Genomic DNA, 23,345 nt, shown 5'->3' with positions numbered 1-23,345 from the left:
AAGACCTAACGGCCAATGTAGAGGCATAACATTATCTTGAAGGATGACTACAACAGTTCCTTCCTTAATAGGCTGAGAAGGAGTATTCCATTTTTGTCTGGTTTGCAACGTGTGCAAATACTCATCGCGCCACCTCTTCCAAAATGATTGCGTTAAGCGATCTAATAATTGATATCTTTGCAAAAGATGATCAGATGTTACCTCCGCAACAGACGCAGCTGGAAGATATTTCAATGGAGTAACATTAAGAAAATGAGCTGGCGTCAATGCGGAAGGTTCAGCTGGATCAGAGCTTAACACGGATAGCGGTCTAGAATTTAATAAAGCCTCAATTTCACATAGAATTGTCATTAATTCCTGAAATGACAAGATTTGTTTACCTATCGTACGAAACAAATGTGATTTGACGCATTTAACGTTACTTTCCCAACATCCTCCAAAATGTGGAGCACTGGGGGGAATAAATCGCCAAATTATTTTATTGGCTGATAGTTCAGTTTCCCAAGCGTCTCGATACTCATTCGCAAGGAAATTATGAAGTTCTTGCAAATATGTATTGGCTCCCTGGAAGTTGGTTCCGTTATCGCTGTACATATATTTTACAGGACCACGTCTGGATAAAAACCGCTTAAATGCTGACATAAAGCTTGCTGTACTTAAGTCAGTTGCAAGTTCTAAATGAATTGCTCGCGTTGTGAGACATGTGAATAAGCACAAATAAACCTTTTGACTCTTCACGCCTCTTCGTCGAACAGGTGTACAATACAACGGACCAGCGTAATCACAGCCAGTATGTATAAAGGCTTTCTCAACTTGATTTACCCTGCACGCTGGTAAATCTGCCATCATTGGGGAGTTAGCCTTTGGCTTGGTCCGGAAGCAGTAATTGCATAAATGAATGCGATGACGAATAATACATCGAGCTGCTATGATCCAGAATCGATGTCGTATAATAGATATAAGAGTTTCAGGTCCTGCATGTAAATGGTGTCGATGATAATAATCGACCAGTAGGTTAATGATGTGATCACGACGTGGCAATAACAAAGGATGTTTATAATCGTAATCTTCATCAGAATTACTGAGACGTCCTCCGACGCGAAGGATTCCATCTTGAATAAATGGCTTCAGGCTTGCTAAAGCTTTTGTAAACCCTTTTTTCAGGGTCATATCTAAAATATGTTGACTGAAATAAACTCTTTGTAGAGCTCGTACGATTTCTAATTCGGCTGCTGTTAAGTCATCAGCACTAATAGGGCCTTTAGGTAATCGTTTTATAAATTTTAAGATATAGGCAACTGTGCGTACATATTTAACCCATGACGAGAACCGTTTAGACAAATCATAAATTAAGTTGTCGTTCGAATTGTCACAAGTCACTAAAGAAACCGTTTTTTCTTCAGGAACGTTGACTTCGTCTGGTATAAACGCCTGAATCGGCCATTCGTTTTTCGGGAGTTTCATCCATGGAGGGCCTGATAGCCATAGAGGATGGATCACCAGTTGAGCTGGAGTTAAGCCTCTAGACAGGCAGTCGCTTGGATTTTCTGTTCCCTTAATATGATAAAAATGATCGCTTGATAAGTTATCTTGGATCTTGGTAATTCGATTGGCCACAAAAGTTTGCCATCGATGAGGCGACGAATGAATCCAACAAAGTGTCACTGTTGAATCGGAGAAGGCCAACACAGAGTCGATTGGGTATCTGGTTGAGTAGGTATCAACCACCCTTTTTATAAGTTGTGACAATAGCAATGCTGCGCATAATTCCAGTCTTGCTAGGCTGACAACCTTCACGGGCGCTATCTTAGATTTAGCGCAAATTAAATTAATGACACCTCGGTCATCATTAGGAAAAGTGACGTAGGCATAAACCACTCCACCATAAGCTCTTTCACTAGCATCTGAAAAGCCGACTATAGTTAATGAACAGTTTTCAATGACACCAATATGTCTGGGAATGCTAATGTTAGATAGTAGCGGTAGTTCACCTTGGAACTGTTGCCATTGGCGTACAATATGATCAGGCGGCAATTCGTCCCAATCAATTTTCAAAAGCCATAACTCCTTTATTAGAAGCTTAGCGAACACAATTACAGGGGCAACTAGGCCCAGAACATCGAATAGTCGAGCTACCGATGAAAGAATGTTTCTTTTACTACACGGTCGATCGTCGGGACTAACCTGGAACTTGAATACATCTTCACCAGGATACCAACGCAGACCTAAAATCTTCAACGTTGTATCATCGTCGAAGGTGACACTTTGGGATAAATGTAGTCCTTTCGGTATTTCTTTCAGAACAGCTGCAGAATTTGACGACCACTTTGCCAGTTGGAATCCACCTTTCAAGAACAAATCCAGCAGTTGTTTAGTCGCTTGCATAGCTTGGTCTTCATCAATAACGCAACTGGCTACATCATCCATATAAATATCACGAGATGCAATTTCCTTTGCGAGTGGGTATTTATCACCTTCATCAGCTACTAACTGTTTAACAGTTCGCAGTGCCAGAAAAGGACTGCTACGTAGACCGAAGGCTACCCTATTATACTGAAATACCTTTATAGTTTCTTCAGGATTAAACCTATAAAGTATACGCTGATAAGGACGATCCTCCCCCCGTACGTCAATACACAGATACATTTGACGTACATCAGACGTGATAGCAATACCAAACAATCGTAAGTTTAGGAGAATGCAGAACAAGTCAGCTTGAAGACTTGGTCCTGCGTGAAGTATGTCATTTAACGATAAACCGCTTGTGGTCTGTGCACTAGCGTCCAGCACAATTCTAACCTTTGTGGTTATTCTGTCAATTTTGACAATTGCGTGGTGGGGTATGTGATAAGCATCATTTGACTTATCATTTGGAACCTCAGATAAATATTTTTTATCAATATGTTCACGGATAACTTCATCATAAGCTGGTTTTAATTCAGGTTGCTTGACGAATTTTCTTTCAAGCGCTAAAAATCTGCGTTCAGCAGTCTTGTAAGAATCGCCTAAATTGCTTGGGTCCAATTTAAACGGAAGTGCTACTTCATAACGTCCGTCTTCCAAACGATTGATTGTATTCTTGAAAATATCTTCAGCTTTTTTCTCGTCTGGACTATGAATCACTCCTCCATCCAAATCTTCAATTTCCCAGAATTTTTGCATTAAATTTCCGACATCAACCGAAGTAAAATACCCAGCTGCTGAGTAGGAAGCGTTAACTGCGGGAGCATCGCCTAGTATGATGTACCCCAGTGTAGTTTCTAAAGCGTCAGGCAAACCAGGCTCGTTTTCAATTTTATCTGACATTAACAATTTGGTGAATAACTTAACACCAAGAAGTACGTCAATTTCACCTGGAATCGCCCAAGAGTCATCTGCTAGATGTAAATTATCAAACAGATCAGTTGCAGATTGATCAATATGACAGGTCGGTAAATCAGGCGTGATCTCATCTAAAACAAGCGCTTCGATAGTATATTGATGTTTAGGATCATATCTTGACCTAAATGTTAAGTTGACATTTCCTCGGATGGGTTGTGTTATCGTTGTTCCACCTAATCCATTTATTGACGTCACTGGGCTGCTGTGTACAGGAAGACCTAAATTCTTGCAGCACTTCAATGTAACGTAATGTTTCTGTGATCCTGGATCCAGCAGACATCTCAAAACCTTGTCCTTGCCGTTACGCCCACTAGCGAGTACCTGAGCAGTGGCGAGAATTTCCGTCAAGGGTGATGTAGTCTGTCCCGATGCCGAATGAGTACATACAGAGGCACCGTTGTCCTTTACGGATGAACTTGTGCTAGCTTCACTATCATCCTTAGATGAAGACTTGGACTCGTTGTTATTCATTGCAGGTTTTGAGTTTTCGAAGTGTAACGTTGTATGATGTTTGCCTTTACATTTACGACAAGTTTTCTTCGAGGAACATTTCGATGCAGTATGATGCGTGTTCAGACAATTAGTGCACGCGTGAGTTTCCTTAACGAAATTAAATTTTTCGTTAGGCGTGAGTTTCATGAAATTATTGCAATTATAAAGTTGCGAGTGATCATTACTCTTGCACATAGCACATGAACTTCCGTTGTCATGCCCTTGCGTGCTAACATACGCTTGGGGCGTGCGAGGGAGGGGAGCTCGCACGCTGCTAGTGTTGGCAGCGGAGCCGCTTTCAGCCTTAGTTGGCGTTCGTTGCGATGTCCGATATAAAATCTTCACTTGTTCCCTAACGAAACAAATGAATTCGTCATATGTAGGCATTGTAGAAGAGTTCCGAATAGACATCTCGAAATTCTTTGTGGTATCTGAATCTAGTAACTTAAGACCCAGGTGAATGAAAATAAAGTCACTTAAGTTTTCGAGCTTGAGTTGTCTTATTGCTGAAATAGTAGCAGCAAACGAATCAATTATTTTTTCTAAATTAGATGCCGAAGGACCGTTGATGTTGACAGGTTTCATCGAAAACAGCTGGTTTAAATAAGACGTAGCTAATGCGCGTTTATCATCATATTTCGCGATCAATGCTTCCCAAACTGTGTTGTAATTTTCTGCGGCAGGTATAACTCCCGCACAGATCGACTTTGCCTTTCCTGTCAAATGACTAAACAAATAATGAACACGCTCAGAATCCGTAAGTTTTTTATTCTCATGTATGACACGCTTAAATGTTTCATAGAAGAATGGGAAGTTTTGAATATCTCCATCGAAAGAAGGAAGTTCAATCCGAGGGATTTTAATGGAGTCGTCCTTACATGAATGGCTCGAATCCCTGGATGTCGAAGGGCTCGGAGCAGGTGCATCAATTTTTGAAATTTGACATTTGATTACGCAGTAGAGATCTTCAAACGCATTCATTGCGTTGTAGTTGACGATGTACTCCGGGTCCAACTCCAAGTTCAGAAGATTGACTTCATCCATCAACTCTATAAATTCTTTTCTCAGTTGATCGACCAATCGAGCTTGCGCGATGAACTGCGAGAAAGCCTTCTTGTCACTGCTTAACTTTGGAATCATGTCATAAATATTTTGTAAACGCATGAAACATTGAGCACGTTTTGCTTCCGCGAGCTTAAGTCGCGTTGCCATGGTTACCTAGTTATTACTATGACAGCACGAAAAAATATGAACAATTTGTGCTAAGATGCACAAATAATTATAAATTATATTCAACTTGTATAATACCTTAATGCAAGTCGAAGGAAAATGAAGTAAATACGAACGTTCCGCTTGTATAATACCTTAATACAAGTGTAACCTTCGCAATAGGTTAATTACAGTTTATGAAAAACTGAGGCTTTTAGGAATAATTTACCCGTAGCTTTCAGTTTAGTAGAGTGTATTTAGTAACTTAAAATACACTGAAATTATATACTTAACGAATATGGTGTGCAAAAATGTTCCGTGAAAATTATGTCACAATATGACAGTTACAAAATACGAAATTTATTTGTAACGCATTTATAAGGTAGCGTGATGAATAATCCCACACGCTACGCGTAAATGAAATATGAAATAAAAATAACAGACAATAAGAATAAATTAATTTACTGACCGTACTTTGAAATAGAATTATGACGGGAACATTTTTTTGAAAATTAAGAAACCGAAAGGAAATCCGAAATTATATTTTGTACCTACGCGATTCAGTGAGCAACAAGGTTATTATGTAATATTTTTAAAGGTAAATTTGGAAACCGGTTCAAAGGCCAAAAAATGGGGATGCGGAAAAACTTACCTGCACTGGTTCTGCGTTTTCCTCCTTATAGAGTCTCCAGTCTCCACTGATTCGGCGGCACTTTATTTTGTTGTATGTATACTTAATTATAGGGATCCCTTTGGTTTCATTTTCTTCAACACACAATATTGAATCGAGTTTTATTTTACATGTATTGATGTGACATGTGACATTTTTTTTCTTTTTATTATCGCCTTGCCGTCTATATTGAAAACCCGACAAGGAGGTCAGAATTCATAGGTTAAGTATTTAATACGTGGCGCAAACATTCTTGTTACACGCTACTCGAGATTATTTAACGAATGTCCCAAGAGATTGTGCATTTTTAAAGAATCTAAACAATGTTCAACTCTCTGAAATGATTTCACCAAAATTAAAGGAGGCAAAAAAAGAATTTAAAACTACTTGTTTAATATAATATTTCAAGTATGGAACTGTAAGTAAAGAGTTAGGAAAAAACTAGATTATTAAATACACAATAGGTAACATATACAAGTACTAACTACGGTCCACCCGTAGTTTATTCTCAAAAAGTCAGGGTCGGGTTTTGTATAAGCTGAGCCTAGAGATTATCCGCCCTCGTCACGTGCGCGATTTCAAAGTGCTCTAGCCTGTTTGTTCGTATCACATGGCAAATGCTGCCTCAGGCGACCAGTATAAGTGAGACCTTTAAATCGGTGATAAGTATATCCAATCAAAGATGCCTTTTATACCTAGTTTAAATATCTTCTACCACAACGCCTGTGAGCGATACAGGGTCAGTTCTTGACCGCTTAGAAGCCCACTAAGGTCTCTTGGGAAACTTCAAATATAAATAGTCTATGAACTGTTGGAGTACGGTGTGTGGCACGTGTGTACCTACATGGACGTGGGATTTGGAAAAACCCGAGAATTCGATCAGCAGCAGATTTTAGTTTCACGAAAGGTAACATGATTTTTGTATTAGGGTTCCTCACCTCACGGAACGTTTTCGGTTCGCTGGAGCGAGTGTGAGGATAAAATAGTTCGTTGCTCTCAGGAGCACAGTGAAAGATATTCAATACCAATTTAGAACTAGAGTCCTTGGAACGTTTTTGCATAGGCAGATTTTATTGGATCTGTATTATTTTGAGTTCGCGATTAGTTTGTTAACAAAATCTTACTAGTAATATACCTACAGTAGGTATACCTACTTAAGTTAACAAAAACGAAGTGAAATCGTCGACAATTATGTAGACTCAGGGTCTACTATAACTTTGAGATGTAGAAGAAAAACTATTCGGAGGTAAAAATCAGTAATTATTGATACAATTCCAGCAGCAATAATAATAAAATCATTAATATTCAGTTATTCCATCTATTTTCTTCTCTGATAATCCCTTTACAATAAACGGTATTATTATGATTAATTCTTCTTTTGTTAAGGTTTTGATATTACTACGATAAGATCACTCGCGCTAATTGGTGCGCGCAACATTTTTCGCGCACCAATCAGCAGACTGTGAGTCGTGTGAATGTAGCAACATAAATACATCATAACTATAACAAATTGTAAAGTCTTGGTACCGCTCAATGATTCTCGGAACATGATTTCGAACAGACAAGTTTTGAAGTGTTTATCTGATTTTAATGATTGGTAGTGAAATTCTGAAGTAATCCTGAGTTCAGCGTACCTTTGAGAATTATTTCAATTAAATGCGATCAATGTTTAGAAATAACGATAATAATATGTATAAATTATAAACGTGTCGTTAGCAGACATTTCTGTTTAAGACAAACTTAATTAAATGTAACAACAAGTTATATTTGTTTATGTATAATACTAATTAACTACTATTTTAGGTGTGAAAAAACTTGTGTGATGGTTACGTTGTGTATCTTTTTTACTGTGTTTTTAAGTACGTGCCCTGAGAAGTAACTTTGATCTTCGGAGGATAAAGCTGTAAAAGTCAACAAGGAAAAGCTGTGACAAGGAAAACTGTAAATATTACGATATTTATTCGACTATTCTAAAAATAAAGAACGAATTGCGAAACGTGAAGTACCTATATAGAGGACGATATCAGCTTAAGAAGTGGACAGCAGGTCCCGATAAAGTGTAATATTGTCGCTAGGTTCTTAGTTGATGAAAGTCCCTAAAGCTTTGTTTATTCTAGAGACGTCGCTGTGTTATGCGAGTTTGCTTGGGAAATAAGATAGAAATTTGTATATCTTGACTTGACTTAATGACTTGTGTATCTGTCATAACGAAATTTAGATTTCATGCTATGGTCATGCCAGTTCGAGATATATAGCTTTATCAATAAGTATTATAATCGCTCGTTACTTTTAGTTACGAGTATTGTTTGTTTTTGTTAGGTAGACATAATTATTTTTCTGGACTTTTATATTACCCGCTATATACCTGTGATATACTATTACTTTGTATTCCCGATGAATTGGTTTTATAGTGGAAATAAAGCCTTTGTCTGGAAAAGTTAATATACTTTAGTAGCTACATTAGTTTACAGCTTAGGTAGGTACCTATCATAAATTGCATATTATTTCAAGTGTATTGTTTCCAGTGTTTTTAAGTGTATTGACTCGTCAAAGTTTTAATTTCTATCCTGGCTAGGTTTGCATCCACTCTTCACTGGCAATGTACGATAGGTAGCGAGTGTAGCGACACAACTATTTCATATTCCATGTTTACGCGAACGAAATCGCGGACAGAAGCTAGTTTAAGATAAATTCAAAGTCTACTTTACTTATTTGTCTAATTATAGCACTTCAAACTCTTAATATCATTAATAAAGTACTCGTTTTTCTTCCTTTTTGCAACAAATCTCCTCCTAGATACATCCACCGAACTGGGTTCATTTCAGACTTCAGACGGTGCCTGTCACGTTTTCACAAAATGACACATTTAATTTTCAGTTCACCGAGTGAGGGCGCGTGTATTTTATAGCTGACAATTTACAAGAATATCGTCGAAAGTAATTTTGGCAAACACATGCGCGTAGGATGTAGGAAGTTTATAAATGTACCGAGATGTGGTTTTGTAAATACAAAAAAATTGAGGGTAAAACACGACTCACAGTGCCTCGATAACAAATCAAAACAAAAATTTTAATTTAAGGAATTTTATGAAAACACTACTTATTTATTTTGTTCGTCCGTAGTCACAACCACTTTACTTGGAAACTATAAGATTGGTAGGCGGGTGCATTTTGTGAGCCGATAATAAGTTTAATCGTTACTTAATACTTGAGTCCTTAGTGAGTTTTCCCAAAAAAACGTATGTTATTATTAAAACGATGTAAGTCAAGATGCGCCCTTTTTCTTGCATGACTTTTTGTAGTGTATTGTATGAAGGTACGGCACCCTTCATTATGCTTCGTCCGTCACGCATTTGGTCGGTTTTTTCATTCAAAAAAACTTACACAATTATTATATATTAAAAAAAAGATAGACCTATATGATAGGTACTGAAGGCGAATAAAAACTAAATGGTTAAACTTAACAAATACTGCGATATCTTATTTTCCGTATCATCGCCCTCAAAATATTTAACGTAAGTGGGGAAATAGATTGAACGTTAATCCGTTTACCACATTCACATCATTGGTCAGAGAAAAATAACCCATAACAGTAGGTATTAGAGTAGTAAATACGACGATGGGGTGGCAGTTTCAATTTGAACAGACTCACCAAGATTATCCGCTCGGTACAATGGGAAAATTGCTATCCACAGTAGGACGAGGAGGCCTGTTTTCCGCGCCATTGCTGCGCGCACGTCTGCGGCCGGGTTAGACTGGTCCATTCAATTCACACATGTTTGATAGACACACTTAAACCGCATATGTTGACTGCATCACTAGTGCACAAAGCTAGTATTCGAGGCTGAATACATAGCACTGATTGGCGACACATCTGTAACAAAATATAATAGTGGTATTAGTCGTTAGGTATAACGTGCTTGAGATAGAATTTAAGCTTGGTAATTCAGAAGGTTGGTGTATATACGAGGGGCGTTCAATAAAAAGTGAGAATGAGTATGTTATATACAACTTTTATTAAATGTTATTTTATTTTTCGACATAGTCACCTTTTAGCATAATACACTTAGTATATCTTTCTTCTAAACAGAAAATTCCATTTCTAAAAAAGGTTTCATCTTGAGTACTTAAAAAATCTTGTACTGCAGCGACTACCGCGTCGTCGTCTTCAAATTTCTTGCCTCTTAGGTATTCCTTCAATCTCGGAAATAGGTAGAAATCACTAGGGGCGAGGTCTGGTGAATACGGAGGATGCTTAAGGATATCGAACCCAGCATCACGTATTGCAGCCATTGCAACGGCGGACTTGTGTGCCGGTGCATTGTCCTGATGGAACAACACAATTTTCGAGAGTTTACCTCGCCGTTTTTCACGGATCTCATTGCGCAATGTTGCTATTTGTTTGGCATATAAAGTGCCCGTAATAGTGGCTCCATGCTCGAGATACTCAATAATTACGACCCCTTTACCATCCCAAAAAACAGAGCCCATGACCTTACCGGCAGATGGGCCCACCTTGAATTTCTTCGGAGTTGGAGATGATGGCCTTTTCCATGTCATAGACTGCAGTTTCGTTTCAGGGTCGTAATGATGGAGCCATGTTTCGTCCATTGTTATAAATCGCGCCAAAAAAAGTTCCCGGTCTTGCTGTATCAGGTCCAAAGCTTCTTGACAAATCTCGACTCTAGTTTGTTTTTGCGTGTCAGTAAGCATTCTGGGTACCCAACGCGCTGATACCTTTTTCATACCCAAGCGTTCATGTAAAATATTATGCACGCTCCCCGTTGAAATTTTTACATTTTCAGCAATAAAACGAACCGTGACACGACGATCCGCCAAAACTAAGTTTTCGACTTTTTTCACAATTTCTTCAGTTACTGCTGTAGTAGGTAGGGCGTCCGGAGCGGGGGTCATCCATGGTCGATGTTCTTCCACGTCTAAATTCGGCGCACCAACGTGCGACTGTCGAATACGGAGGAGCATTAGACCTTAAAGTGTCCCGTAAATCTAAATTGACTTGGTCCGTAGAAAAATTTTTCAAACACAAGTATTTGATAACGGCGCGCAGTTCAATTTTCTCCATTTTCGCTAACGTACTCAATAGTATCGCAAAGATATCGCCGTAATTTTTTTTTAAACAAAAAACAGTTAGTTTTTTTTCATGGCAATCAGCTAGGTAGATTAGCTTTACCGGCCAGTATTTACTTTCCTAATATTTAAAGAGTTTGCATCTCATTCTCATTATATATTGAACGCCCCTCGTATGTGTCACCGTAAAATTGTAAACACTAGTCATATTATAATCTCGCTAGTTACATTATAAACTGACGGTAGGGAGATTATAATCTAACCTAACTAACCTACGTTAGATTATAACCTAACGGGTTCACAATCTTACGGTGTCATATATATATCTTATATTTTATACCTTTAAAGGCACAATTCTTGTATATTTATTTATATACTTCTATATAACGGCTCTAACGAATTTGATGAAATTTGCTATATGAGGGTTTTCGGGGGCGAAAAATCGATCCAGCTAGGTCTTATCTCTGGGAAAACGCTGATTTTTGAGTTTTCATATGTTTTCCGAGCAAATCTCGGTCTCCCAGATATTATATAATAATATTCCTAACACGGATGGACGGAAAAGATCCCTGGAAGAATAAAATTATGTTCATTGTTTATCTTTGTATCATCTTTGTATCTCATTACATTATTATTAGGCAGGTACTGCCGGTATTGTAACGTACTTGTTACTAATAAGTCTAATAACTAACAGACAATATCCGAATACCTACTGTTGGGTTTTACTAATAAACATACCTTAGCTATCAACGGTGAAAATGTTTTGGGGCTCTTGAATACACCTAAATAATTAATTGAGAGTAAGTTGATGGTTTTGCGTTGTTGAATATCATAATTAATAGATGTAGACCAACGATTCTCCAGATTCTATATTTTACACGAAACAAACAAAGTTTTGGGTCCGGAAAATACCTTAACCGCTCATGAAGTTGTTTAAAGTTTTCTAGTTAATTAAGTTATAAACGCTTACAGTTTGTTGAATTTAATTATCGCCCTAATTTATTTATTTTTGACAAAATACTTTTTATTGTGAGCTGTTAGACAGGTACTTTTAATAACCGTTCGACATAAGTGCATGATTTCGTAAAGTGTAATTTTCTATCAGTGTTATAATATTATAACAATACCACTTAATTTAGTGGAAAATAATTATAACCAAGACAAAATATCTCAGCAATGTGATTATAAAGGTACGGACGGAAGTTTAAATGTGGAGTTTCTCATATCATAATGAGCCTATAATTAGAATTTTAAGAACGTTTCTGTTCCAAACCAAACAAATTCTGATTCAGTTATGTCGGCTGCTGGTGTAAAGTCACATTTCCGAGATATAAAACAGTTTACAGGGTAAAAATTAAATATAATGCGGGCTGCCCCCAATTGCCTTCATTTATTTCGGAATTCCACTTAAGCAAGTTTGCCTTTACGGCTGGAGATAGAATGACGCTGGTGGGTGGAGGTTATTAAATTGAAATAATTTATAGACAGATGTAAATCTTAGGTTTACGGCTTGGTAATTTTAATTTTTTGCGTCTTGCATGTTTTTATATAGGCTTAATCGCAAACAGTTCAGTTATCACTTACGTTACTTACTACCTGGCTTAGTTTGTCCGATAAATCATTAAGTATATACCATAGGTACATAAAACTAGGTTAAAGAAGAGTTTCATGTTGTCTTGTAAATTGACAATGACGGGTCTCGCGTCAATGGCGCAGCAGTAACGCCGCAACAGAATTGCCATGCAAATGTCACCTTTAGCCCTGTAGATATTTCATGTACTGCTGCTGCGAAATTGCATAGAGAAATTATTTATTCATGAATTCATTGATAAAGTCACCATGCACTTTTGTGACTGCATGTGCTGCTGTGCTGTGATGGTACAGCAAAATGTTGATCTTAATTCTTAATCTGACATTGGTTAGCAGACAATGTGGGCGATAATTAAGCGTTCTTAATTGCCGTATTAATAAAATTATAATGTTTTTAAAAGTTTCTCGAAATATTTAAACATTTGATTTGCTAGCTATCTTAAAACTTAATCAAAGTCGGTAGCTTTATACAAGTTGAAATCTGAGATCGAAAATAACCAAACATGAAAAAAGAGTTTAATGTTATTGAGCACACGAAGGCAAAGCGTGCGGCTTCTAAACTGGAGATCATAGCTTTTAATCTCAGCTCTGACGCGGCTTGTACCACCGGATTTCCTGGAATCGTCGTACGAAATAATCATTTAACATTTTCGCCGGTTGCTCTTTGGTAAAGGAAAACATTGTGAAACGTAGTTGAAAATCTGACTAATCCCAATAAAGCTTAGTTTTTCCCCTGGGCTGAAAATTCAGACAGCACTCGCTTTCATAAAAAAAGGTAATATAAAGAGGAGAATATGAAGAATTTAAATAATATTCCGATATTGATTATTGTTTATATTTAATAATGAAAAGCGACTGATGCTGTCTATTTACTACGCATGATTCTTATACTATAATAATAAAATAACTATATGGGGTAACTATAGTGGGGTAATGATTATAACCTCATAGTAAAAAAAATGTCTCAAGTTATCCCACCTAACCGTACTAAGTAATTATTAAACGGTTATTATTACTTAACACTTATTGACCTATTCTGCGGAGAAAAACTGTCAATATTTGGACCTACGCCTACACTCAGCGTGTAGGTACGTTTAAGCGTAGGTTTTGGCTAATGAAATAATCATATTATATAGGTATGTAAATAATTGTAGAAAATGAATAGGTACTTTACAATAAATTATTATTCGCATCGTTTCCCAGATGTAGCGTGGTTAAGTTTTGCTCCTAATTTGCGAGAAACCTAAATTATTCATTGAATTTCGCCGACGAACCATAACTGTACCCTTGAGCAGACATCATACTAGTTATTCGTGAAACATAAATAATACCGGTAACCGGGACTTCTTTTATGAAATTACAGGTTTTCGGCTAAAACATAAAATTATAACCAATAGGTAACTGGTAAAATATTTACAAATAAAATAAGTGAGCAAGTTGTTATTAAAATGTAAATAATTTTAATGAATAACTTTGATATTGTTATTTATATTTACATTAAAAGCAAGAATACCTATCAAACACGAGCCGTGTTCAAGCTGTTATTTAACTTTAAAGGTTATTGTGTTTGTTGTTGATCAAACCAAACTTGCTAGCAAGTTGAGCTACGTTTATTTTATTATATATAATAGAATAGAATAGAAATAAGTTCACTCATGAGCACAAACACAAAATAGAAAATTATACATAACAGAGATATGTGTGAAATATATTTCGCAATAAAAATTTGTATTTCGTAGAAATGCCGATCGGCCATTGGTCTATATAGTCATCGCAGTAGATGTACCTAGGCTTTACGTATACTACCTCCTCAAAATACCTCTTTAGTAGCTGTAATTACATCTGCAAAGATTCTGTGGCCAATGATGATGATTTCGTAATAATCCGAAACATCTGCAACCGATACCACAATGATTAGAAATAAATTAAAATTGAAAAAAAAAAACTCCGCGTCTCGATTGGACGAGTTGTTTCCACTCGCGAGACTCGATCGGATATGGTGAAAATTTTCGCTGTTTTCGGGTAAGTCTCGGTAGCTCAGTCGGCAGAACGGACTGGTATCCCAGAGTCGCGAGATTACGTGCGTGCGTGCTTGACAGACTGATCAACGTCACCCGGCGCGCCCCGGCGGTTTACTATGAAACTTTCCATAGAATAAAATTTAGCGAACTCTTTAACGATGACAGACAGTTTGGTGTGGTTTGGTACCACCGACCCTAAGTCTTGCCCTAGATGGCGAGTCTTTCCACTTTTCCTTTATTTCTAAGTATTTCCGAATTTTCCGATATCCGATCCAACCAATTCCGGTTACAGTATTTTCGTAAGTTTTGTGCAGTTGAATTGCATAGTTATGTAGGTACATAAAGTTTGTCAAAGTACTGTCTAATTTCAAACATAGACAGAGAGAATAAAAGGAAGGAAGGAAAAGGATGAGTATAGCTTTTTTTGTTCCTATTTACTGACAAATTGGTTTGACCAACATTTATGATCAGGCTCGGCCGATGTCCATTTCACCACCATGTTAACACAGGGAGAGCCATGGTTTTTGAGCGCGTGCGCAGTTATAAATTAATGAAGTAAAGAAGGGGACTCCTTCCCCAAGCAAGTAGGGGGTATTTTGTTTAATCTAACAAAACGTAGACTAATGAAATAAGCCACCATACTAATCACGAAGAAAGCACCTACCTATCATTTATATTTATTTTGTGTCTCTAAATTCCGACAGTAAAACCGCTAAGTAGCACTCGTTCACTATGGGAGGAAGCAACTGCTGGCAGGAAAATTGTAACACTGGTGTTTTTTTATTCGGTAGACTAAAATGACATTTCTTAGTATGAACATAAAATGGCATTTCACACTATGAAATGTCATTTTAGTCTACCGAATAAAAAAATAGACTTCCCCCGGCTTAAGAGGGGGCGTAAAGTCAGGACATTAGAAGGGAACTAAAAAAAGGCGCGCCGCGGGAAGCATGCGACGGAAGATAAGGATATCGCGCGAGTTTAAACGTTTTACCTAAATTACTAGGAAAACATAGACCTGTTCAAAAATTTGCTCGTGATTTCGATCGTCTATAATATATCACTACCTATTTTATTCTAAAATTGTACTGTTATTGTATGCATGGTAACAAAATACAACTGAAATTAAATACATCTCGCCATACAAACTCAGTACCGGGAGCAAACCCTAATTGATATCATATAGGTACGAAAGAAAAAGTGACCAAGGCAAGGTTATTTTTATTTAAAATAATTAAATTCATAGTATTAGTATCAGACACGGTATAGTGTTTTTTTTCTATAGAGCCAACAGGAGCTAAGATTTAAATATTTTAGGTAAATATACCCGTCTCGCTAACGAAAGCGGCTCCTAAAACTAGTGCGATAAGGACAAGGCGAAAAATCCTGCGTAAAAATCTCAAAAATCGAGGTTTTGTACTCGACTGTTTCCTCCTCCAAAACTGAACCAATCGTAACCAAATTTGGAAATCTAAACGATTATGACATTATCTGTGTCGGACCGTTTTGCTTTTTTGACTAATTGGTGTCAGTTTTGAATAGCACGCCTCTCATTGCGGCATAGACAATTAGGCCATTTTGGCCATTTTTGAAGGGCTCTAGCGCCTTAAAAAACAAAAATATCAAAAAAAGCAAAACGGTCCGACACAGATATTGACAATATTAATCTGTGTTGAAAAAATCATTGCTCTAGCTTCAAAACCCACGGAGGAAACAGTCGAGTACGTTTGTATGGAGAAATGACCACTCCTGTTGGCTCTTAAGTCTTTTAAAAATAATTTTGTTTTCGTACGAATTTTTTATGGCGTTTGCCCTTGTTTAAAACATCCAACAATCCAATATATAAATTAAAATTTTGCATTAGACCCCTCTTAAGGTCTTATACTTAAAGTCACAAACTAATATCTTCTTAAATATAATCAAAATCCATCATTGAGTCGGTAGATACAAAGTTTCAAAAGTGATTGAAAACAACTATAATAATTTTGAAACCGATAAATCCTTGAACCTAAGTGTATATGTTACCTACATAGAAATGCATTATTATTTGGAAAATGTATCAAATATGAACCAGAGAGAAGAATCGGGCTTATCCTTCTTATTTATAAAAAAACATTATTTTTAAATGGTTAACTGCATATGGAAATGATGTACGAATGAATTAATAGGTAACGTTTATATTAATTCAAATATCTAATTAAAAACAAGTTCGATGCGTCATGCACATGTATTAAACGCGTATAAAAGCGAACATATTCTTGCATTCCAATTTATATGCGAGTAGGTACCTTGATTTTAATGTAATTTTTTTATTTTATTGTGAAAAAGAAAAAAAAAAAAAATAATTATATGCAACAAACATTCATAGATTAAAATTAAATTTATTACTTAAAGAGGAACTATAAAAAAGGCACACAAAATATAAAGACTCACTTGTCAGTGTGAATCAAATCCGTTTCGTCCATCCAAGTTGAATTATTAAAATATAAACACCCAACGCGTCCAGCCCTAATTAACACCTCCAAACATAATCAGTCGCTTTACAATCAACACCGCGCAAACACTACTACTGCTATATTTTGTAGGTATTTTGATTCTTAATTAAAACTCAAAATTCACTTAACGGTTATTAAAGTTAGCACTGGCACATAAAAGTATCACCGGCACTTGGATTCCATGTTTGAATTAGGTTCGTAAAGTTACTATGAATGATGCACGCGCGGATGAATGGTGTCAAAATCACGTACGCGTCCCAATGCGTCGGCGGTTGGCGGGCGACTGGCCCATTCAGATGACTGTATTTCAGAGCTTTCGCCAGATTCTCTGCGCAGAACGGTTATCATATAACGCGGACTGTCGCTGAAATATTGCTGATGTGGTATTAACCGGTATTGGATATGTGCACCGAGGTTTTAAAATGGATTGAATACAGTTAAAATCCTAGCTGAGTTGTAGCAACTATATGACACAAGTCGGCTATGAATTTAAAATGCAATATATAAAAAACATTTTTGTAATTGAAACCAAGAAATTATACTAATCCCACCCATTAGCCCTTTGTACCCACTTGTGTTAGATTCGATTTACTACTATAACTCTATACCTAACAGCATTTAAAAAAGGTGGGTTCCAAAAAGTGGGTGTGGGCGTTAATGGGTTAAAACTTCATGATAGGTATATTATATATCAATATAAGTAACCAATATTATATTGTTTCCTGTTAGTATTAAAATGGCATGGTTATACCGTAGTAAGCTTATTTTGGGTTAAATTTTCTTCGGTTCGGTATGACTGGTATATACACATGAGCCTTATCCTGAGCAGTTGATTTAGGTAAGATTTTGTAAGAGATCGACTTACAAAATCTTAAAATTGCTCACACCTTTCACACAAAACTTTACTTTTCATACAAAATAGAAGTTATTAATATCTAACAATCTTATCCTATGAGATAGAATTGCTACGTTAGATACTAATTTATAAGTGGTAAATAAAGGCGACATTTTTAATACAATAAAAGCTTTCAGTAATTTTCTGCGTATTTTTTTAAGCTAGCAGAGTTTCGGTTGTCCCCTGATATTATTATCAATTGATTTATGGTTGTAGTGGCCCAATCACACGGGGTTGTTCGCCGAATGTAAGCAATGTTAGTTGCATTGCATTGCAACTACCCAGTATGAAGAAATTTACTCCTCGCTCTGAGAAACAAGGCGAAACAAATCGTGAAAATATTTAAAAGCTAAATTATGTAGGTATTACAGGATTGGTTGTTCAAAGGACGTAGTTTTGAATGATTTATGATTCTCTCATTGATTTATTGGTACAATTGTAATTAACCAAGTTCTGGAAATTTAATACCTATTTCTACTTAGCTTAAGAAAAACACTAACAAATTTATTTACGCATATTAAAAAATTTCAAATATTTTTTTAGGTAATACTGTTTTTATATCGTTGACTGTGTCGCATCTGCGGTCGATCGTCCCAGTCCTCGGCGCGCGCTTCCTTTGATTAATTTAAATTACTATACAGACTTGGCACCACTTTGCATAATCTCCTAAACGTGTAAACGGTGCGTATTGTTGAAATAAAACAATTAATGGAAAAACTTGATTGTGGCATTTCAGAGTTTCATTCAGAAGTTCTTGGAAAAGATCTCTAACTCTAAGTCTCGAAATAAATTTACTTTCAGTAAAATAAGACAACATATTTTTTTTTCAGGGAGAGTATTGAAATCTAGAGCCAAGTTTCAAAGAAAAAGAAATTCGCGCTCATAAAGTAAATTATAAAATATAATAATTATATTTGTCGTACCTTCGCAATTTTAATCGAATTTAATAGCTATCTCCAGACGCGTTCTAAATTTCTTGAAGAAATGTTTTATTATAGTAGTTAAAGCTCAAAAGATTTACACTAGAACAGTCGCGCTCTAGTTTCACACTTAGTTGTTATGGAGTCCACTGGACCCAGTACTTTATGTGCCCATAAAATGAAAACTATTGAAATACAGTAGTTATATTACCTACGATAGGTAGTTATATTCAATACTTACTTAGGTACGTAATTGAACTTGTGGACCACAATTGAAGGGATGTTTACAAAAACAACATAACTGCTTAAAGCGGTTGACACTTTTTTAAGAACATTGTTAATCGTTTCAGTTGTCAACCAGTGTAGTCAGTTATGTTGTTTTTGTAAACATCCCTTCAATTGTAGTATTGGACTACCGTACAGTTGAGTGGTTTAACGGTACTCAAAAACCAATACTTTATAATCTAAAATATCATGCAATGTATAACGACTACATTATACTGTTATACGACTAGACGGATTTCGGCCTGACGTAATGTGAGCGATGCTCTGGAGATGTTTGTGGGTGAAGTCGAGTTGCCTGTACGAACGCTATCACCCGCACGCGACGGCGCGCGGCGTACCTACTTACTGCAAGGCACGTGATGTGCGGTGATGGGCTACTTCGCCTGCTTGAGGATAGGGCATTCACGTATAAAATCTAAGGACGGGCTAATGGGGCACTAAAAATGGTACCAGTTCAGCGGTGTTACTCACGAATTTCAGCCAATCGTGCAGTCTAACGCAACTAGTTGCGAACAATAGCGCGCGTAATGCGAACTCGTCAAAAAATCGCGCGTGATGCGAACTCATCAACCAATCGCGTTGTAGCGATTTCACACCGCTGTACTGGCCCCTGTCATGCCTCATTATTATTGCCCGTAAAGCCAGTTCCTAGATATCTATGTCAATGGGATAGGGACTATGTTTGTATGGAGAAGCGGTAGTATGTATGTATGTATGTAAACACTTTATTGTAGGTACATAAGACAGGTTAAGATACAATTAAAGAGGAAGTATACAATGAACAAAGATGAACTTATGGTAGTTCACTATCATCTTAAACTTCTTAAAGCGACGCGTGGTGTTTAACTGCTTAATTATCACGATTTGAACACCAGTTTCCGCTCATGTATTGCAATAGTAGTTTGTGTTACAAGGGATCAAAATGATAAATATTTCCGTCAAGGGCGTACATTGAATCGTGAATGAAGCGATGGATTCTACAATAGAATCCCGAACTTAGTGAAGGATTCGAAAGTAGAATCCTGAGCGTAATGAGGGATTCAAGTGTTAACGCCCAAGACGAAATAATTTTGATACCGTGTGACGCATACCTACTGCTTTTCACATCAACTATAAGGAAAATAAAAAAATCTTAGTGTTGACACAATCTGATGCTTAAACAGATTATTTAACCCTTAAATGCATGACTTTTTCTTTTAGCCCGAAATTAATATATGTATCACATAATTGTTTGCCGATTCTAGGAAAAATAGTAAAAAAAATATAACTTCGATTTTCACTGCGAAATCAGTGTTAGAAGTTGAATTGGCTTAATCATATTTATGTAAATATGTAATTTTCAGTAATAGATATATGAAATTTTTTACTACCATTAGAAAGGTACACTATTTGTGATATACCTATGATAAAGTTTTTAAATATAAAATAATTACAAACCCCGAAAAATCTGCCCAAAATCACATACTAAAAATCATCAACTTCCAGGTTTTTCCAAGTTTTCCGACATTTCGTCTATAAACAAATGTAACTTTTATAAATTAAAATACTGCGTAAATTTATGTAATAATTCGGAAAATTTATTAGTTTTACTATTGAAATAATATACAAGAACAAATAGAATTTGTTTAATAATGCATAACATTTGATGTTTATGTTGTGTGTATAAATGCATCACTATGCATTTAAGGGTTAAGCTAAAAAAATAATGTGCAAAAAAATATAGAAATAGTGTGCTAGAACAGAACAGTGTTACTTTGATCCCTCCTAGCAGGGAAGAAATAGTTATTTGTACAACAAGTGATCAAAGTTTGATATTTCTTCGAGTGCTTTTTTATGAGTCCCGTGCAAGCGAAAGAATCTTGAGCGTAGTAAGGGACTCAAAAGCGCAAGTGATGTAAATAACTTTGATCTCGTGTAGTACACAACATTTTTCACCTGAGCAGTGAGAACATACCTATTAGACAACTTGAAAAATGTAATCCTTCTTCATCACTTAATACCTGCACTCATGTTTTCTTAAGATATACAAACAAATAAGTTTAATTACCGCAATGGAACACAAAAACAAAACGTATTAATAAATTCCAGTAAAATAATATAGAAATAACAAACATTAACTGACACTTCAATCGACAACTTTTTTTTGTAAAAAAAATCTTTGTAAGATACGGTCCGAATTGCGAATACGTACTATTTGTCAACTATGGTAGAAATTCTTAAAAGTAAAATAATTAATTTTGCGTGATGATCTGTGTATTTTTTTAGTTCATTATTTTAATTGTACAATAAAATACCTAAAATATAGTATTTTATCAGTTTTTATCAAATCTTAAACTTTATTTTTATTAATTAATTATTAAGAATTCATACGTGGTTTGGAACGATGCGGTCTGAAGTTTTTCGGGGGTCTATTATAAACCGTGAATATACCGTTGAATGTAGTTTTAACTTTTTTTTGTCTTGTTTCTTTTTGGTAACAGTGTGAAAGGGACAGAGATAATAGAACCCAAGTATTTCGAACTTTTATTAGACCCCGCATGTTGAAATGACATTAGACTATAAAGGTCACTTGAATGTCATTTTTTCTCACTCAGTGAGCAAAATCGCATTTTGCTCACTGTTTTTAAGAATCAAAGTACCCTTGTTCGAGCTGCTGAGGTGAAAAAGCTCTTTTCCGAATAGGTGGTGTGAAAAAAAATGTTTACTATCACGGAGGATTAATTTTGATTGAAATGTGATACTTGTTAAAGGACACCATCATTCGTTTTTACGTAGGCGCCTATAATATTTTAAATAAGTAGCACAAACTTAATTAAAACAATTAATCGAGAAAAGCCTGAAATAATTTTAAATTGTTTTGATTTGTTTTTCTACCCTACGCAATCTGATATTATTGTCATACCTTCAGAATTAATTAATCTTAAGCGATGCTGTATATCGAAGCGAAGTAGTGTCACTGAACGCCACAGAGCACGGTTATTCCAACCTCTGAGTAATGTGAACTAGTGAGTTGATCACAATGACAAACCATCATCCCTGGACATGTCTGGACATGTCATGTGCTTTGCGACCCCAAGTAAAGTCTGAGACAGACTGCCGTATTCGAACTTCAAGATATTCACAAGAGACGACAGACGACACGTAGTAGATCCATTCTAGATACGTTATAGTTTAGATTTCTAATAGTTCTCTTTTGCAGCTCAATTCGGGCAACCAATGTCACTTTTACGTTAGATATCTATTAGATGTGAATCGGATCTCTAAGTCATATCTTGTGGAAGTTGTTCAAGAGTATCTCCAGAATCGCGGAAATGTCAAATTTGACAGGTTAGATCTTAAACATATCGTTATCGTATCTTGGTGATGTCAAAAAGATATCTTATAGATATCTATTTCAAAATCCGAATCGGGCCCAGACTGATGTTTAATAGCAAACGAGAGGTAAGCGGCCTATCTCGCGCGTGACTTATTAGAGTCGCCAGGCACATGTTTAGGGAGTGTAAAAAGAGATTGCAAAATCAGTACCTACGGCATTCGCACTTTAAAAATCTGTCAATATTTTGAATTACATTTTATATGTTCATATTAAATTTGGGGACAATTATACATAAGCGATATACTCAGATACACATCTACTGCCGTATTCGAACTTCAAGATATTCACAAGAGACGACACGTACTAGATGCATTCTAGATACGTTATTGTTTAGATTTCAACTAGTTCTCTTTTGCAGCGCAATTCGGGCAACCAGTGTCACTTTTACGTTAGATAGAGTTAGATATCTATTAGATGTGAATCGGATATCTAAGTCATATCTGGTGGAAGTCGTTCAAGAGTATCTCCAGAATCGCGGAAATGTCAAATTTGACAGGTTAGATCCTAAAAATATCGTTATCGTATCTTGGCGATGTCTAAAAGATAACATCAAACATCAAACATCAACATTTATTCAGCAAATAGGCCACAAGGGCACTTTTACACGTCAACATGGAATTTACATACCTACAGCAAAAAAAAACACATCTACAATTATAAAATACAACTTTCTAAGCCGCAAATATAAAATCAAACTAAAGTATTACATAGAGATGTATAAAGTCTCTAAATGTCGAATTACAAAAAAAAACGCTATAACAATAGTATTGAAAAAAAGAACACAAAGATACAAAACTATAATTTAAAATTATTTAGAGATGTAAATGTCTCTAAGTGTCATCATAACTAAAAGATTACAATATATAGTAGTTAATCAAATTATCCTTAGAGATGTATAGGGTCTCCAAGAGTCAAAATCCTGTA

At 36.1% G+C, this 23,345-nt stretch overlaps 1 protein-coding gene across 1 annotated transcript in view; it reads right to left on the bottom strand.

Moving 5' to 3' along the window:
* LOC134651103 (protein eva-1-like) overlaps positions 1-17,365 on the bottom strand; it is a 71,283-nt gene extending 53,918 nt beyond the window's left edge. The window contains exons 1-2 of the mRNA XM_063506098.1: positions 16,884-17,365; positions 9,404-9,625 (exon numbers count right to left, since the gene is read on the bottom strand). Coding sequence (XP_063362168.1) covers positions 9,404-9,515 — 112 coding nt within the window. The 5' untranslated portion in view covers positions 9,516-9,625; positions 16,884-17,365. The remainder of the gene's footprint in view (positions 1-9,403; positions 9,626-16,883) is intronic.
* Positions 17,366-23,345: the final 5,980 nt, after the last annotated feature.

Source organism: Cydia amplana, chromosome 9 (genome assembly GCF_948474715.1).
Source record: "Cydia amplana chromosome 9, ilCydAmpl1.1, whole genome shotgun sequence".
NCBI classification, from domain to species: domain Eukaryota; kingdom Metazoa; phylum Arthropoda; class Insecta; order Lepidoptera; family Tortricidae; genus Cydia; species Cydia amplana.
The sequence above is the reverse complement of the archived record's forward strand: the minus strand, read 5'-3'. Positions and strand labels throughout refer to the sequence as shown.